The 20116-nt window shown below is 39.4% G+C and overlaps 2 protein-coding genes and 1 pseudogene across 3 annotated transcripts in view; 2 read left to right on the forward strand and 1 right to left on the reverse strand.

Annotated features, from left to right (window-relative positions):
• The first annotated feature begins 230 nt into the window (after positions 1 to 230).
• Positions 231 to 776, forward strand: LOC108513784 (60S ribosomal protein L18a pseudogene; annotated as a pseudogene).
• A 464-nt stretch (positions 777 to 1240) lies between these two features.
• The window catches only part of EXOG (exo/endonuclease G), a 33037-nt gene continuing 14161 nt past the window's right edge, over positions 1241 to 20116 (reverse strand). For both annotated transcript variants that reach the window (XM_017849649.1, XM_017849650.1), the window contains 2 exons: positions 19283 to 19397; positions 1241 to 3646 (listed from right to left, as the gene is read on the reverse strand). In XM_017849649.1, coding sequence (XP_017705138.1) covers positions 3203 to 3646; positions 19283 to 19397 — 559 coding nt within the window. In that variant the 3' untranslated portion in view covers positions 1241 to 3202. The remainder of the gene's footprint in view (positions 3647 to 19282; positions 19398 to 20116) is intronic.
• On the forward strand, positions 11687 to 12063 carry LOC108513786 (D-dopachrome decarboxylase-like). Its single transcript, XM_017849652.1, has 2 exons — positions 11687 to 11791; positions 11827 to 12063. The coding sequence occupies exons 1-2, from the start codon at positions 11687 to 11689 to the stop codon at positions 12061 to 12063; spliced, it is 342 nt and encodes a 113-aa protein (XP_017705141.1).

Below are 20116 nucleotides of genomic sequence, written 5' to 3' on the forward strand. Positions count from 1 at the left end.
AACACCATTGTTACACACTAACAAACTTTTCCAAAGGCTGCCAGATTCGTGAATCACATAAATAAATAAATATAAATAAAAATGAGGACTGGCAGACTGCAACTTTGTATTACAAGCTCTTACCTCCATTTGTCACCATGACCAGGCAACATCTTTCAAAATAAATAAAAACCTAAGAAACTGTATTGATCTGTCCTTTTGCAGGTGGCGGCGAGGGTGGAGAGGATGCCATGAAGGCCTCGGGCACACTATGAGAGTACAAGGTGGTGGGTCGCTGCCTGCCCACCCCTAAATGCCACACACCAACCCTCTACCACATGCAAATCTTTGCATCTAATCATGTCATTGCCAAGTCCTGCTTCTGGTACTTGGTATCTCAGTAAAAGATGAAGTCTTCAGGGTAGATTGTTACTGTGGGCAGGTGTTTGAGAAATGCCCCCTGTGGGTGAAGAACTTCGGCATCTGGTTGTGCTATGACACCCTGAGCAGCACCCACAACATGTGCCGGGAATACAGGGACCTGACCACTGCAGGTGCTGTCACCCATTGCTACCGAGACATGGGCCCCCGGCACCGTGCCCAGGCCCACTCCATCCAGATCATGAAGGTGGAGGAGACTGCAGCCAGCAAGTGCCACCGGCCAGCTGTCAAGCAGTTCCATGACTCCAAGATCAAGTTCCTGCTGCCCCACTGGGTTCTACACTATCAGCACAAGCCATGCTTCGCCATCAAGAGACCCAACACCTTCTTCTAGGTGCAAGGCCTTCGCTTGGGTGTGCCCCAAATAAACTCAGGAACGCCCCGGGGGAAAAAAAACTTTATTGATCTAAAACTAGAGATTCTACCATCTAGGTGAAGAGGCAGGAGCAAGAAGAGCATGAGAAGTAACTCCAAGGCTGCTGGCAATGCAGGTCGGCAGAACAGAGCATAGCAACAGGGGAAGGGAGTTGGGGGCCCGCCTCTAGAGATGGGCAGTAGGTACCTAGGACTTATCCCACAGAGCTGCCCACTTATACTCCTGGAGAAACACCCAGGCCACACCATCACCTCTCCATGGAGGAGAAAAAATAACAGATTGTTTGGTCACAGTGACATTTTGGCTCTACATCCCCGAGAAGAGGAGAACTGGCACAAGCTAATGGGGAACAGTGTGATAAAACAGAATGGTACTAATCAGGCTACTGTGTTCTGACCCCTCAACTTTTCTTTTTTACCCAAATAAAAGAGCAGAACAAGGTCAATCATTATTATCTTATCTTTATCTTAAAGCCTTGGCACTTCTCTTAGAACAAACACACCACAATAATCTTTCTTACAATACCACTCGGAAAAGACAGCAGTGGTATGCATGACAGATTCAGACAAGCTTTTATGCCCCAAGACATTTTACTGACAATGCTCAGGACAGTCCATGAAAGAACTCCAGATAAACCCAAATCAAGAGAACTGGCTCCGAAAAACAGCCACAATTTCCCTCAGGAATGCTAAATGCCTTTGGACCTTTGGCCCACTATGCTAGACAAGCAGGCACAGAGGAAGCAAATAATAAGCTGGTGATTTTGTGGACAGATCTTTTTCTTTTTTTTCTTTTTCTTTTTCTTTTTTTTTCAAGACAGGGTCTCCCTCTGCAGCCCAGGCTGGAGTCCAGTAGCATGACCATGTCCCATCACAGCCTCGACCTGCCAGGCTCAAGCAATCCTCCTATCTCAGTCTCCCAGGTAGCTGGGACTACAAGTGTGCACCATGCCCAGCTAATTTTTGTAGTTTTTTGAAAAGACAGGGTTTCATTATATTGCTCAGGCTAGTCTCAAACTCCTGGGCTCAAGCAATCCACCCACTTTGATTTCCCAAAGTGCTGAGATTACGGGCCTGAGCCACCATGCCTGGCCATAGACCCTTCTTAGGTTTCTTAATCTTAAGAACAAAAAGCTCACCTGGAAAGCAAGAACACATCAACTTGGCAGTATCTGGTCACTAAAAGAACTGCATCTCTGGAAGCAAGCATGGGCTCTAATAAACCCCACAAAATATTGCCCTCTAATTCCCAAATACTCCTGACTGTCTCTTTCCAAAGAGCTAAGGAGGGTTCAGTTCAAAGAACATTAAAGTCCCTTTGGCTTGCATAGCAGATGAGAAACCAGACTCTTCTTACCAAGCATGCCTTGGGCCCACAAATACTCATGGAAATAGGTGTATATTTCTGAGTAAAAAGCCACCATCCATGTCAGAAAAAATCTGAATCTACCTCAGCTGTCTTTCTTCTCTTAGATCTGTCTGCCTCATACTTCGTGGATGACTACTTTGGAAAAGTGAAACTCGGGTAAGACACTAAGCTCTCTAAGCGTCAATTTTCTCTCAGGTAAAATGGGGATAGTGGTATTTACCTCAAAGGGTCATTGTGAGACAACACATGTAAAGCACTGAGCCTAGTAGATAGAACAAATCTAGTCAGCAGAAACTAGTTGCTGAGTACTTCTATGCAGACAGAAGTAGAAAAAAGAGCAGATTCATAAGAGGAGAAAGAAGAAACAAATATACAGTGCCATGTGGACAGGAACTACATAGATGATTTCTAAAAGCCACCTCCAAGACCAATTCAGGTCCTAGGGGGAAAAATGTACAACACTGAGTTCTGAGAAGGCTGGGCAGATACATCAAAGACAATGCATGGTTTGGAGGTATGAAACTGAACAAATGCTTTCCCAATACTCTATATCCAGCGGGATACCAATGCAGTGTCATCTGTGGGCAATGTTCCTGTTAACTTGACACAAGATCAGCCCTCCATCTGCAGGTGTCAAAGCTCCCTTAATAATTAGTTCCTGAGTCAAATATAATACTGACAAAAACACTGTAGATCTTTCATCTTTTGGGAGAATTTTTAGTCGTAAATTTACGATTCCATTTGTTTCTTTAAAGCAAAGCCACTAGTAGCTGAGGGTGATGGTGTGTGCCTGTAGTCTCAGCTGCTCAGGAGGCAGAGGCAGGAGGATTGCTTAAGCCCAGAAGTTCGAGTCTATAGTGAGCTATGATTCCACCACTGCACTCCAGCCTGGATGACACAGCGAGACATCTCTTAAAGAGAAAATTTTTTAAAAGCAAAAGCAAAGCCACTAAACTATGTTAGCCTAAAGAGGGCATGCCTGCTTCATTACAGACGCTATGACACATCTTGAGATAAAAACAAGGATGGCTTTCTTGTCTAGGTTCCTGACTGCTCCTTAGCTTTGAGTTCTTCTAGTTTCTTCTCATAGCAACTCATGAAGTAATCATCTGGTTCAATCTCTGCATTCTTCAAGTTTTCCATGATCTTTTCCAGTCTAAGCACTGATCGAGCTCCTTCAATCTTTCTTGTACTCAAGTACAAGGTGAACTCCTGGAAATCCAGAAGCTTACAGGTGTCCACAGAGCAGATATTCCGGATATCTCTAGTTCTATCCAAATGAGGAAAAAACACCAGTCCTGACAACTTCTCTAGGTCCTGGAGGCTCACTTGGAATTCAGTTAACTGGGGCTGGAAGCCGATGGCTTCATTAGGTACCACAAAGGCCCCTAGTGCCAGTGGTTCGGTAGATACTGAGCTTCTGCGGGCCAGGATTACCTTATAAAGGTGTGAGGGGACTGCCACGTTGTCCTCACCAATCACCTAAAAACAAAGCAGCCATATTAGCGATGCCAATTTGTGCTAACAGTTCGCAAATTTTTTCTGAAAAACTTATTTAACGCATTGCTGAAATGTACTTATAAGCCATCCCACTCTGTTCTAATGAATTTACATTCAAATGCCAAAAATAATAAACTGATACAGAGATTCACATAGAAGATAAGTATCTAACAGGTCAATTCTGGTCACATTCTTTAAAATAATATAACCCCAGGTGAGGCACGGTGGCTCATACCTGTAATCCCAGCACTTTGGGAGGCCAAGGCGGGCGGATCACTTGAGGTCAGGAGTTCAAGACCAGCCTGGCCAACATGGTGAAAGCCCATCTCTACTAAAAAAGAAACACAAAAATTAGCTGGGCGTGGTGGCAGACACCTGTAATCCCAGCTACTTGGGAGACTGAAGCAGGAGAATTGCTTGAACCCAGGAGGGGGAGGTTGGAGTGAGCCGAGATTGCACCATTGCACTCCAGCCTGGCTGACGGAGCAAGACTCCATCTCGAAAAATAAAATAATGCCAACCCAAAGATCAGGGGTCACAGTCTCCATTCTGTTTGTAGGACAAAGGACAAAGGAATGCCATGAGTGAGTCCTGGTTTTTTAACAGACAAGAAAAGCTGTCATTTTCTCTTCATCTCATAATCAGAACTTCTGGTGCTCCAAACATTCAAAGGTCAAAACTGCTAGCTTGGGTACTCCCAGCTCTAGAAATAAAAACATAGCCTTAGTTTATGAAATTCACTAGGGAATTAAACAGCCCTCAGAGAAGCAGCCAGGTGTCAAGTCAACATTACCATCACCAGGATCACTTCAATTAGGGCTAATTTTCAAAATTAAATTACATAAATGTAAATGCTGTTTGCTCTGAGTTTTGCACATCCTTGGGCTTGTGATCAAAGAACTTCTAAATACGTTGTCATATCAAACACTTTGGAAAGGTATCCACACAGTGAAGAAGCCAGAGCCAGGGTCAGGCCTAGATAAGATAAATTAGTTGTGTGGTTTGGCTGAAATTAATGAAATAACATTATTACTAAACCTTTTCAAATTTCCTTCCAATTGGCATCTCGGCTGGGTGCGGTGGCTCACATCTGTAATCCCAGCACTTTGGGAGGCCAAGGCAGGCAGATCCCCTGAGGTCGGGAGTTTGAGACCAGCCTGACCAACATGGAGACACCCCATCTCTACTAAAAATCCAAAATTAGCTGGGCATGGTGGCGCATACCTGTAATCCCAGCTACTCGGGAGGCTGAGGCAAGAGAATTGCTTGAACCCAGGAGGTGGAGGTTGCAGTGAGCTGCGATTCTAACACTGCACTTCAGCCTGGGCAACAAGAGTGAAACTCCATCTCAAAACAAAACAAAACAAAACAAAAGCCTTTTTTGAAAAGAAAATACTCAACATCTATTTACTTAATGGTCCCCAATAACTGACATAAACCAACTAAAATATGCTCATTGGTATTACTGCCCCTCCCGGGCCCTTCCCTGGTAAGAGTCAGTTTTCTTTCCCGATCAGACAGCTCTGCCTGCAGCAAGATTCCTTCTTGGGAGCCCAAATAAGGCAGAGACCTGACAGTTACAAAGGAAGTTTCTTTTCGGCTTTTTTCAAGCTCCTGCCTACATAGCACACAGACTGGGGACTCCATGACCATCTGCTGTCTGTCACACATGAAGGTCCCACTGCCAAGACCAACTGCAGAGCTTCAGGGAAGACCCATGCACGGGAATGATTTCCATAACCAACTGTCTTCAAAGTTACTGAAAGTGGTTGGTCAGGGTGTGGTGTAAAGTCTATGAAACTATACAAACTACATACATAAAATCCCCATTTCACCCCAAAAATTCATTTATGCACCTGGGAAGATAAACATACTCTTCAAAGCAAAAAATATACTGAGGGAGAACCCTATGGAAGTCCACAGTTAACTCACAAATCACCAAAAGATGTGAATTCAACAATGCAACTCAGAGGTCCTGTGCCTGGCACTGCTGGAAATACAGAAAAGAATATGCTTTCAAGTAGATGCAGCTGGTGCCTCCACTCAAGAAATTTACCACCTAGAGTGGGAACCAAGACCTACAGCTTTCACTACAGGTAGAATGTGGTTAGGTGCCAATACAAAGCCCAAATAACAGCACTAAGGGGATTCAGGGGAAGCTGGGGACCAGAATTCAGGGCATAGATGCAGCTGAGCCATAGTTTGCAAAAAGGGAGAAGGTAAAAGGGGCTTCAAGTATTCCAGGTGCTAGCTAGGAATCCAACAGTTAAACAAAGTCTTGGTGCCACCTCATGGACATTCCCCATCACTGCAGTACAGTTCAAGAACATTCACTTGATTTTCTCTCCTCATGGACTCCTTGTCTACAAACGGCAATTTTCAAATATAATTAACATGCCCATTGCTGCCACGCAGAGCTTCTAATCAGGCTTGCGAAATTCCAGCCAAAAGTAAAGACGTTGGACATTTTAAGTTCTACAGCTTTACTTTATGCAAATGTACCATTTCTAAAGATGTTTAAAAACTCTTAGGATTGCTAGAGGACCTCGATTCTACTTTTGAGAAACCTCATGGAAACAGAAATTCCTATTAGGAACCACAGGTGTGATCCTTCTACCCATGACTTTCTCACAATATTTCAAGGGGGTAAAATACTATCCCTAGAACTAAGGAGAAAATAAAACTTAGCCACTCACTGATCTCTTTTCTGATTCAGTCTGCTTTGTTCTTAGGAAGCAAACATCTTTAATCTGTCTAACATAGGGACAGGTCCTAGTAGGATATTCAGAAAAACCCACTGTTTCTTCCTTGAATTTAAGACAATTTTTTTAAACAATCAATCTTGAAATACTTTAGAGCTGTCTTCTTTAAAGACAACTCAACCTACATAATAAATTTTTTCTACTTTTGGAAAAATTGGAGATTTCCAAAAATGTTTCTGAACACTACTAGAGCTTCAGTGGACAGGAAGCCCAGAGACCTGGTCAAATCTGGCTTTGCCACTAAGCTGCAAGTCACGTCCACCCATTTCTTTTTTCTTCATTTATAAAATACATAGCAGCCATCCCCATGGGTGGACTGTTATTTATATTTTATAAATGCCTCTCTCATAGAATTGTTATGAAGATACAATGACATGTTAGTTAAAAAAATTTCAAAATCTACAAGATCTTATAAAAGCTATTTTGTAGTGGACATAATTCAAAAGATACAACAGCATTTCATACAAAAGATGGTTTTACAGAGGGATGGGCAGGGGGAACGTATAATCAAGCAAGATTAGACCAGTTACAGGTCAGCAATGGGGTTTCAGGAGGAGAAAGCAACTTGGGCACAAATGATGTCCGTAACAAAGGACTCAAAGGCTTAACATAAACCAAGTCTAGTTAATCAGTGAGTCAGCAAACAACCCTTTTCATGTAAGATTTAGGTATAAAAATATCTTGCAAAGGAAACCCTTGCTGCTGTTAAATTCCCAGGAAGCACTGAACTCTACTCAAGACTGTAGCAAAAACTGGAAGTCAACTGGGAGTTAACTAGAAAATACAATACATAAGCTGGCACTCATTTGCAACCTGAAGCTAGTTTTCTTATATGCTGACCTGAGCTTGTTTCCTTCCATCCAAGAGACAGAAATGACAATTTGCCACCACCACCCAGCCCCAGAAGAGACCCAAAACAAACAATACTACATTAAGCCTACCATTTGTAAGGTCATACCTACTGTAACTTTGCCTCCAATAAACTATTAAGCAGCATCAAGAGGAAAAAATATGTACCTGCTAGAATCAGATAGATATATTTGGTTACAGTCCCCTAGTAAGACAAAAAAAGAAACTCCAAAAATAAAACTAGAGGGACAGATCAAGAGACCAAGCCCTTAAAAAGTCATGCCGATCAAGTGAAAGAAAGAAACCATGGGAGTTTAATAAACAACAAATCCGAACCTGAGGGGGAGAAGGAACATGAAAAGTGAGGGAGTCACAAAGTGTGGTAAAGTCAACAAGAATGTGGTCGCCCCCTGTGTCAACTATAAAGCCTCAGCAGATTCTTGTGGCAGCACAAACCCTGGAAGACAGTACTTCTCACACTGGGGTATCTGTTCCAGGCCAAAGGGTAGGAGCCTACTAAGAGTAAAACAAGCACCCTCTTTCTAGGCTGTCAATGGTACTTGAAGATTTAGGGTGAGGGTAGAGAGACAATCAGTAAAATAATTTAACTTTCATTAAAACAAATAGATATGGAAATGAACAAAAGCTTTCCCTAAATATAAACCAAGAGACTTAAAAAAATTATTACTCCCATATCACTTCAAGTGATGTCTCAAGACTCCTGAGGGCATTTTCAATTTCCTCCCCTTTAGGGTTAGTATAGTGAAAGTTTGCAAATCGCTGTTATAAAAGAACACAGATTGTTAAAGATTTCTAACATTACCACCATCACTGAGTTCTAAAATCTGAAGCTCACTTTCTTGTCAGACCATTTATAATGTCCAAAACAGAATCTTCAGGTATGTTTCACTTGTCTGGAATCAACCTCTTCTTGAAACAGGAACATCAGAGAAAGCACAGGGATGACCTCAGCTACAATAAAGGCGGTGATTCTGATTAGAACTGTCAGAAGACTCACTTCTGATAAAATCACTGCTACGAATCTTCCCTTAGGCTCATATTCACTCAAGTTCTATGATGATGTGATCCTTTCCTACATATTCTAACAGACATTTCTGCCTGGCTATAAGGAATCCTCCTCTTGGCCCATTTTCTGTTATTTTTGCACACTAGCAAGTATCACTTGTAACTCCTCTCTCCATCCACACCATCTTTTATTATCTGCTAACCTTAAGCTTTTGTATATGAACAGCACAGCAATTCATCTACTATAAACTTGAGTGCTTCAAAGAGTAACACTGTGAATGACTGGCAATTGTCAGACAGACCCATGTTTGGATATCCTCTTTGACAATTATAAGCTACATATGCCTCAGACTCGATCCTTAAAGTCTTGATTTCCTTGCCTATAAAAGAAAATGGTCACTACTTTTTTTGTAAGGGTGTAGTGAAGATTGAATGAGATGCATATACAAAGCTATTTACATACTGCCTGGTATACCTAGCTCTCAAGAAATGCCAGTTAATGTGCTTTACTTCCTCCAAAGTAAAAACACATATATGCTTCATTGCCTGGATAGAAAACTAAATAAGCCCTTTTATTGGGTACAACCTCCTAAAATAAGGTTCAGAGTATAGTTGTAAGCAAGCAGTAAATATTAAATGGCTAGATCTGAGAAAACAAAACACTTTCCAAGCATTCTGAATTGCTGTACGTAATTGCAAGACCCTGCCTTGGAAGCGGGAATTCATGATTCAAATTATTCATTGCTTGAGAGAAACAGACCAGTCTCTAGCACTGGGCAATGCTGTGTCCCCTTTCCCAGAAGAATAAAAGAACATCATTTTATCCATATTTGTTTTATAATTAATTGCCCGCTTTTCAAAGGCCCTGCTTGCTAGAAAATTATCTTGAAATTCTTGCCTGAACTTTTTAACTGGTCATTTGAAGTTTCTGCCACCAGGCCCCAAACTTTCCTTTTATTTTTGTCTCCTTCCTACATGAATGCTCTAACTTAACTGTTTTCTCAGCACATATCCTATCTTTTCTCATCTCTTCACCTTGCCTAGGAAGACCTCACACGTCTGTATTTCTTAACCAAATTCTCCCAAGTTTATAAATACAAGTGTATGCATATATATAAAAATTTTGGCCCCACTAAATTCTTAAATCGGCAAGAATTTCAAGACAATTTTCCGATTTATTTTACTAACAAACTATATTTTGCTTTCATCTTATAGATACTCCAAAGATTTTTAGGTTTAAAATTCTACCTGAAATAAAGTTTGATTTGAAATATAATGCCAAATCTAACAAAAGCAGTATTATTATGGAGATATTTGTTAGTGAAAAACGAAAATATATAAAAGTAGACGTCAGTTTGATATGCTTCTGAGAAAACTGAAAAACCATATGCTTCTCCAGAAATATGGATTCCTGGAGTCAATATTCAACTTTACATATACATACACAACACACAAACACAGTGAATTGCTTTCCTAATGAACAGTGTCTGTCAATCCCTGTTTTGAAGTACAAGAACACAGAAAGTAGAGGAGAAAGGCCTTCTCAACAGTGAGCCACTAAAGGCAATAGAATTCATGTACTATGAGCTTTGGGGCTCTCTCCATCTACCACAAAAGATTAAAAACAAATGTGGTGAATATACCTGACAAACCGAACAGCAGAGCGAGCACTCAAGAATCAATCTGAATTGCTGTCCGGATCTTAGTTTCTAAACATCAGTCCCCACCAAAAGGATCCAGTGCTCCTTGGAGAAATGGCCGATGGCCAAGATGAACATGGAACATACATAGCCTTATGCCAGAAAGTAGGAAATGCTAAAAAATGATGAGGATGCATCAAAAGGACACAGGAGACACTTGAAGGAGCTCCCACTGGCTAAATCTGGGGCAATTTGAGCATCAAAATGAACAATCACAGTAAACATTAAAACTCAATAAAAATAAATCTGTGAGTCTATACTGATAACAAGGAGAAGCTCTAACAGTGGAATGTCAACTAATAAATGAAGGAGTAAGAATTAGAAAGTCAACATTTAGCTACTATCATAGTAATAACTAATTCAGGCAAGAAATATCAATGGATACTAAAACTATTGAGTGAAAGTTTGAAGAGGAAAAAGATGCTTACATCACCTCAAAGTATTTCCACAGATTACTTATAAATTCCAAAGGGGGAAATGGTGAAGAAACCTGGTAGACACCACCTTAACCAAGTAAAGTTAAAATCATCAACAACCAGAGAAACTGATATTATGCACCTCCTGATGTGATATACTGAGAAGGACACAAGATCACTGCTGCTACATTCTGCTAAAAACAAAACGAATCATGAGCAAACAACAGACAAACCCAAAGGAGGGACACACTGTAAAACAACTGGCCCATACTCTTCAAAAATATCAAAGTCATTCAAGACAAAAGGCTGAGTCAGAAGCTAGTTCAGATTAAAGGAGACTACAGAGACATGATCACTAAATGCAACGCTCAATCCTGGTTGGATACCAAATCAGAAAAAAAAAAAAGTATAAAGGATATTATTAGGTAATTTGTAAAATTTGAATATGGACTAAATATTAGATAATATTTCTATATGTTCTTTCATGAATTTGATAATTATTCTGTGGTTACATGACAGAACGCTTAGGAGGAAAGGAACAAGATATTTGCAACTAACTCAAATGGTTCAGAAAATAAAAATAGGTGTATGCCTATGTATGGAAGCAAAATGTTAACAACTAGTAAATCTAGGTGAAAGATACAGGGGAGTTCTTTTTATTGTTCTTACAACCTTTCTATAAATTTGAAATTATTTCCAAATAAAACATTAAGAAATATTAACCTGCTAAAAGCAAAGATTAAAAAAAAATCAACCTGCTTTGCAAAAAACTAATAAACAGAGATTAAAGTAGTGTTCCCAGTTAAAAAAGGCAATCTGAACATGGGTTTTTGGTCCTCTCCTCTGCAAATTAAAAGGAAAATACATATATACACACACACACACACACACACACATATATGGATATCCGTATACACATTCCATATAAATATATGGAATGGAAGTAAAAAGGTATAAAAGTTCTGACAAATGACGGAGTGGTGCATTAGTGGACTAAGAACTACCGTGAAGTTATGGAAGATGAAAGATGGATGTGATAACACTGTTAAGATAAAACAAACAGGAAAAAGCCAAAGCTCACATTAATATTTTTGCCACCCCTTAAGTAGTACTCCAGCAAATAAAGGGTATCAAAATCAAAGTGTGTGACTGAAAAAAATTCATCTGCCGAATTATCATGCAACTCACAAAAGTAGCAGGCCTTTGTTTTGCCTTCACGTGAGGATAGAAAATACTCTCTAAAAGAATGGGTCTCTCTCTCTGCAGTTCATGCCCTTCCTAGAGCTAGACACGAACTTGCCTGCCAACCAAGTGCCTGCAGGGCTGCAGAAATGGCTCTGTGCCATGGCCTCCATCCTGGGCAAACCCAAGGATGGGAGCATGGGCCAGGGAGCACAGGAGGAGGGCAGCATGTGAACATGATGGGTGTGGCGGGCCTGACCATGGTGCTGAGTAGGTCCACTGAGCCCTGGGCACAGCTGTTCATCTCCTCCACCAGCGTGATGGACACCACTGAGGAGAACTGCAGCCACAGCACCCACTTCTTCGAGTTCCTCACCGAGGAGCTGGCCCTGGGCCAGGACCAGATAATTTTCCACTTTCCCCACTGGAGCCCTGGCAGACTGGCAAGAAAGGGATGGTCATAACTTTTTAATGACTGGCCTCCAGGGATCCAGGGCATCTGTGAGCTGGCTGCCCCTTCCAGAGAATCCTCCTGGCAGAGCGCCTGGTGTTACCAGCTTTAGGTAATTCCCCATGAGACATTCCTGTGACCTCATAATCCTCTTCTTCTCCATCCTCAAGTCAAATAAAGGGATCATCCTCATTAAAATAAAATAAAAATAAAAGAATGGTGGTATACATAAAACTACCCTAGAGAACTTGTCATACATAAAGATTCCTGAACCCATCTTCAGAGTTTTAGGACATTTTCGGACAAGCAAGGACTCAGAAAGGTTATCATCCATTGACTCTTCCAGAAAAAATTTGAGGATATACTCCACCAAAGCAAAAAAAGTTATCTATAAAAAAGGGTAGCCAGGTGCAGTGACTCATGCCTGTAATCCCAGCACTTTGGGAGGCTAAGGCGGGCAGATCACTTGCAGTGAGGAGTTCAAGACGAGCCTGGTCAACATGGTGAAACCCCGTCTCTACTAAAAATACAAAACATTAGCCAAACATGGTGGCAGGTGCCTGTAATCCCAGTTATTCAGGAGGCTGAGGCAGGAGAATTGCTTAAACCTGGGAGCTGGAGGCTGCAGTGAGCCAAGATCGCACCACTGCACTCCAGCCTGGGTGACAGAGTAAAACTCTGTCTCAAAAAAAAAAAAAGAAAAAGAAAAAAAGAAAAAGTGGGGGGTTGGGGGGAGGGTGGAAAAGAGGGATTTAAGATAATATTTAAGGGGAAAGAGGAATTTAAGGACCCAAGCTAGGAGTATAATAAGAAACAGAAGGACAGATATATAGATAACTTAAAACTAAAAAAGTTTACTGGGATTGCAAATGGTCAGTTCTCAACTGATCATTCCCTCCTTGAAATGCTTTCTTTACTTGGCTTCTGGAACATCACTCTCCCCTAGTTTTTCTCCTACCTTAAAGGCTGCTCCTCTGACTCTTTTGCTGGATCTTCCTCTTCTTGACCTCTAAGTGTCCGAGTGCTCCAGGGTTCAGAATTCAATCGATTGTTCTCTCCTATCTATACTCACTTATATAATCTCATCATAGCTTTCAACATCATTGGTGGGCTGATCACTTCCAAGCACATCCTAAATCAGACCACTTCTCACCATTTCTAACATCACCATCCTACTCAAGTTATTATTTCTCATGTAGACAATTCCATTAGTCTCTTAACTGGCCTTCCAGTTTCCACACTTTCTTCTGTTCTTCACAAGAAGCCAGTGTGTGCTTTAAAAATGTAAACCAGATTATGCTACTAACCTGATCAAAACACTGTAAGTGTCCCATCTCACTTAATACAATCCACATTTCTTGCCATCGCCTCCCTCTATAATTTACTTTCTTCTCCTCCTCGTGCTTACGCTGCTCTAGTCACACTGAGCAGAGCACTTGAATGTGCCAACCTCAGTTTCATCTGTGCATCTGCACTTTCTCTAGCTGAAAAACTTCATATGGCTTGCTCCCTCACTTCACTTAGGCTTCTGTCCTATCTCACTTCCCCTTGTCTTTCTTTCCCACCCTAATACAATCCTTTACCGTGCTTTATTTTTCTACGTGGCATTTTACTTACTATGTAACTCCTCCATTATAATGCATGCTCCATAAGGGTACGCTTTTCTGCCTTGTTTACTGCTGTATCAGAAGCACTCAGAACAGCACCAGGTACCTAGTAAAAGCTTAGTTAAGTCTCTGTTGAATAAAAGGAAGGAAAGAAGGGAATGAAGGAGAAAGGGATGGAGGGAGGAAACAAGTAATCCAAATTAAAACAGAAAGTCAGAGGGCTCCAAGAATATATCTTCAAGAAAAAACTAACTTATCTTTTTAAAAAATCATATGATGATATGCTTAAACGACCTAAATTATCTGATTCAGAAAGTAAAACATATTCCATTTTAAAAGAGCAATTATAATACACTGCCACCCTTACGTTCCACTTCTCAGTTTTTCCGATGTTTGTGGTAATACTTCTCTCTCAAGTGGCACAGATTTAATGATGTAGAATTACATCTACTTCCTTATAGGTCCAAACATACTACTTACACACTTATAATAATATAAATGTTGGTTAAATATTTTCCAATAGATCTTGGATTACAAACTCAAAGACCAACAAGGGCTAGACAGGAAATGTAAATGAGTAAAATGAGGCAGGTAAAGACTAAAGTGAATTGAAGATGTGTGTTCAATCTAAGGAGAAGGTTGATACTCTTGTCTAGTAAACTGGTTGCCTATCGGAGTATATGCCAATTGTTATGGAGTCATCTGATTTAAGAGAAGCTAAAATCTGGATTTATGTGAAATCTCCCAATTATTAAACATTATCAACTAATTAAAAAATAACATATAGTCAGGTTGGTGGCTCACACCTTTAGTTCCAGCCCTTTGAGGGGTGGAGGTGGGAGGATTACTTGAGGCCAGGAGTTTAAGGCCAGCTGGGGCAACACAGTAAGACCCCATCTCTACAAAACAAAACTTAAAATTAGCTGGGCATGGTGGTGCATGCCTGTAGTCGTAGCTACTTGGTAGGCTGAGGTGGGAGGATCTCTTAAGCCCAGAAGATAAAGGTTATAGTGAGCTACAATCGTGTCACTGCACTCCAGCCTAGGAGACAGAGCAAGACCCTATCTCTACGAAAAACTTAAAAAAAAAAAAAATAAATATATATATATATATACATATACACACACACCACATGAGCCAAATAAAATGCCTTTATGGGCTGGACTTGCCATAAGAGGCCTCAGTTTACAAACCCTGCTATAGGCAAAACTCAGACTACATTATCATTAGCAAACATAAATGTAAATGCTACAAACCTTGACCAGTATAAATGATAGATCAAGATTAAAGGTTTAAGTATATTATGTAAAGTATATGATGCAAAGTTTACCAACAGAAGAACTACGTATATATGACTAGCAGAGTATGGTGCAGTGCAAGAAGTAAACTTAAAAAATTTCATAATTTTACAGAGATAAATTGTTAATAAGTGACAAGTCACAAGTTAAAAATATATTTTAGTGCTCATTATTCTGAGATATAGTAATAAGCACCAGAACAAATAAAAACTGGACAGTGGGATAAGTAGTATAAGTGAGACTTTACCTTTTCATCCTGCTTTGTACTGTTTAAATTTCATTACAATGTCATATACTTCCACAATCATGTTTAAGATTTAGCACTTTTACCATTATGCACATATAATTGCATAATTTAAAAAATTTTTAAGTTTAAATTCAAGGAAAGACAGTTTGTCAATTATGACTTTAATGCCATGAGCAAAAAAAAAGCATCAAGACTAAACCATGTTTAATATAAAGTATCTAATTTCACAAGTCCTAACATAACATGAACTCATGAACTCAAAAGCATTATCTCTACTCAGAAGACTACAAAGATTGTACTTTAAAATTAATAAAGAGGCACCTGAGCTTTGGGCTTCTGTGGATAAGAAAGGAGAAATAAAAAAGAATCTTAGAAATCATAGGTTTATAAGTACATGCACCAAAGAATACAAAAAGCACTGGTCTTCATTCTTATGTTAGCCTCCAAGGGAGTAATAGCAGCTAACATTTACTGAACATTTCCTATGTGCTAACTACCAAGCTAACAATGATACTAGCAACTCAGTGAGGTAAACACTACTACTATCCAAATATCACAGATAAAACTGAACTTTACAGAAGGTAGGTCATTTTCCCAGGACCACATGCAAGCAAGTATCAAAGCAAAGATACAAGGCCAGATCTGACATGAAACATATAACTATAACCACCCTGCCTTTCCTACTATTGCAAGGTAAAGGGATAAACTCCAAGTTAAACACCAGAAATTTCTTCTGTGGTCTGCTACCCGTAGGTCTGAATTTCCTTACCAATTCTAGTACTCTGTCCCATGCTTTGATAAGAGGAGACATGTCAAATTAACATCCTTTATAATTTGGTCCAAATTTCACTTTATCTTGCAGATATTATTTGAAAAATTCCTTGATACAGGACTGTGAACATTCCCCAATTTCAGTATAAATGAAGTTTCCTTTTCTCTTCTTCTAATGCTACTCTTTTTTATGGTTCTGAGGATTAGGAAAGTACAACATATACTTTCTCTGTCATGGTTTCTGTACTCCACACAGACTGGTAGCCAATGCAATTGGAAGCAGAGAAACTCATTAGAGGCCTCTGCAATACTGCAGGTGTTCAGAGCTTTGGTATGTCTAAGTAAAAGTTATTTTAAAAAAAGAGAACTAATAAAAGTTATCGGTTCAAAGTAATTAAGAGTGAGAGATGACTGACAGGATGTGAAATACAGGAGAGGAAGAAAGTAATCAAGAATATAAGTTTGGGGCATGCCATTTACAATTCTGTATACCTTCCTCCCACATGACAGGTACTTGAAGATTTGCTGAACTGATGATTTACCGAATTAAAGATTTGCCAGTGTGAGCATGGATAGGTCCTATAAATTAACAGACATATGGAAAACTAACGATATGAGCTAAGAAGCCCAGAATCTGAAAGAGAATACCTAATACCAGCAAGCCTTTAAAATAAAAACAAGAAACAAGACTATTACTCAAAGTATACTCTTCAGGAAGCTGATCTTGACTGACCTCACACGACTGATCATTATGACACTAAACAGGGTGAGGAGAGATGAGAGGTCTCTTTTGAAACTCTTCAAGGCTAGCTTGAACATGCTTGAGTATCATTTCACCGATAAACTATTTTAATATATTTTTTAATATTTCATTTAAATATCTGTATATTTAATATATAATTTTAAAATTCTGAATTAATTAAAAGCTTAGGATTTGTAAGAACAGCACAAAGAATTCCTTCCTTTATATCCTTCGCTCAGATTTACCAATTGTTAACATTTTGTTCTATTTGCTTTATCACTCTCTTCTATTTTCCCTAAACTTTTTAAAAGTCACAGACACACCCTTTTACTCCTAAACACTTTAGGATATAACTTCCTAAGAGCAAAGATATTTACTTAATCACAGAACAATTTTAAAAATCAGGAAATTTAATACTGAAAATACACAATTATCTAATTTACAGATCTTGAATGTTGCCAATTCTCCCAATAACATCCTTTTTAGCAACTTTTTTCTGGTCTAGGATCTAATCTAAGATCATACTCTGTATTTTGTTTGCATGACTCTTTAATCCATTAATCTAGAACAGATAGTTTCTCAGCCTTTGTCTTTTATGACACCAACACTTTTGTAAAGTAGAAGTCAGCTGTTCCACAGAATGTCCCTCAATTGGGGTATGCCTGATATTTTATCCTGCTCAGTGCATCACACTAGGAAGTACAGCGTATCACTAAGTACCATCACTAGCAATACTAAACTTGATCACTTGGGTACGGGGATGTTTCTTCACTGTAAAGTTACTTTTTACTTTGTGATTAATAAATAATTTATGAGGAGATACTTTTAGACTATGTAAATACTGTATTCCTCACAAAACATTCACTCACCAGTTTTAGCTAGTGATGATTCTTGCCTGAATCAATTATGGTGATGTGTGCAAAATGATTTGTATAACTCTTCATTCTTGCAAATTTATTAACTGACATTCTATGGTAAGCAGAAGCTTTTCTTTACACCCTATGTATTTACATATTTATTGAGTATGGATTCTTATTTAATTCAATAGGTTTATAATCCATTTTATTTTGATATTCAATAGCACCAGATACGGTAAATGGGAGCTCCTTCAAGCTGATTCACATGTCCTTCTGACATATCCCCACCCACCATTTGTCTGAGCACTTCCTTGGCTTACTCCTCTTCAGGTATACCACTTTGTAAACTACCAATATGGAAGGCTAGCTAAGAATTTCCCAGCAACATTAGATGTCTGAAGCTCTCACACCACTAATTACACTCTCCTATCTTTAATCTCTCTTCAGTCTTAAAAGTGCTCACATATTTTGCATATTAAAAAAAAAGAAGCTTCTAGAAGAAAAGCTTTTCTTCCCATTTATTCAACTCACTGTAACACTGTAATCTGGTTGTTTTTATTTTATTTTTATTTATTTATTTTTTTTGAGACAGAGTCTTGCTCTGTCGCCCAGGCTGGAGTGCAGCGGCGCAATCTCGGCTCACTGCAACCTCCGCCTCCTGGGCTCAAGCGATTCTTCTGCCTCAGACTCCCAAGTAGCTGGGACTACAGGCATGTGCCACCACACTCAGCTAATTTTTGTATTTTTCATAGAGATAGGGTTTCACCATATTGGTAAGGCTGGTCTTGAACTCCTGACCTCGTGATCTGCCCGCCTCAGCCTCCCAAAGTGCTGGGATTACAGGTGAGCCACTGCACCCGGCCTGCAATCTGGTTGTTATCTGGAACTTCTCCCTCTTCCTCACTCAAACAAGTTATTTATTCACGGTTACTCTTTCCTGTGTTCCTCTATTATTCCTCACTCCAACGGCTTGTACCTCTAATCTCTCCTTTAAATGCTCCCTTTTCCCACCTATCTCTTTACATGCTACTGCCAGAATATTTTTTATAAAACCCAAATATCACATTTGTCCCATGCTTAAAACAAATCTATGACTTCTTAGTGCCTAAAATTAAAACCAAGTCTTCATCATAGAATAGAAAGTCGCGTATTATCTCACCCGTCCACCTGTTGTTACAGAACTCTTCATCCCCCTTGAGCCACCCACACTGTTTTGCACCATAAGCTCCAACCTTTATGAATGATATATAAATCCCAAAACCCTGATGTTGACCACAAATGTCCTGTGCTCATCCTGCTCCATCCTCTGGAATCCTCAGGGTCCACTCCTGACTCTTAACTGTCAAGGTATAGCCCAATATCACTTCCTCTTTTAAGCATTCCTGACCCATATGAGTAGAGCCCATCAGTCCTTTCACAAGACCACACTGTGTTTATCTCTATTACAGCGTGTCACACTTTAATGTAATTGTTAACATCTGTCTTCCACTCTAAACTGTGAGTTCCTTGAAGTCAATAGTTGCTTTTATTCATCACTATGTTCTCTATGCCTATCACGCCTAATAGGTGTTCAATAAATATTGTTTAATAAGTGAAATTAAAAAGTAGAATGCAAAATTTTTTAAATGATAAAACAAAATAAAAGCAGAATGCAAAGTGAGATTATAATATCATACAGATAACATAAACCTGACTATTAAACATCCTTACCTGGTAACTAACTATTTTTTTTCCATCGCTTCTAGTCTGAGGTAACGTCAAAGGCCCAGATACCACCCAAACATCTTCAAACCTTTCTGTCAGCTCTCGACAGTACATTTCTATTCTGAAAAACAAATCAAAAAAAGTATGATATTCTCACATATATACGTGTAAGATAGCAGCAAATCATATCAATCCCTACGAAAGATACCAAGAAAAACTGCATTTGAGAAATTAACAAGAACATAGCACAAAATATTATAAGCATACAAACAATTATTTTCCCAGTTTGCTTACTGCACAGAAAAACCTTAAAATCACATACACTAACAAAACTATCTACATTTTTCTTTATGTGCACTCAGAGTACATTCTGGAATTCAAATTTCATGAACTTAAAACTTTTTTTATGCCATAATTCCCAACCAGCTTTCAAGAATTATATATCATTCCAACAAGATGATATACTTTATTTAACCATTCCTCTTGCAGGACAATTGGGCTTATGTTAACATTTCTTAAATAATGCAACACTATCAATTCCTTCAGATAAATTTCAAGGACCAGAAATACTGAATGTATTTATTTTAACTCGTCATCATATGTAAAACTAACATTTTTAATAGGGCTATATCAATTTACTCTATAAGCTCCAAAATACAACAGCAGTTTCACAACAATCTTTATAATGCTGGGATTTATCATTTAAAAACTGTTTTTGTCAATTTACCAGATAAAAATGGCAAGTATGCCGGGCGCGGTGGCTCAAGCCTGTAATCCCAGCACTTTGGGAGGCCGAGACGGGCGGATCACGAGGTCAGAAGATCGAGACCATCCTGGCTA

The sequence above is a fragment of the Rhinopithecus bieti genome, unplaced genomic scaffold (genome assembly GCF_001698545.2).
Source record: "Rhinopithecus bieti isolate Rb0 unplaced genomic scaffold, ASM169854v2 scaffold_33121, whole genome shotgun sequence".
NCBI lineage: Eukaryota > Metazoa > Chordata > Mammalia > Primates > Cercopithecidae > Rhinopithecus > Rhinopithecus bieti.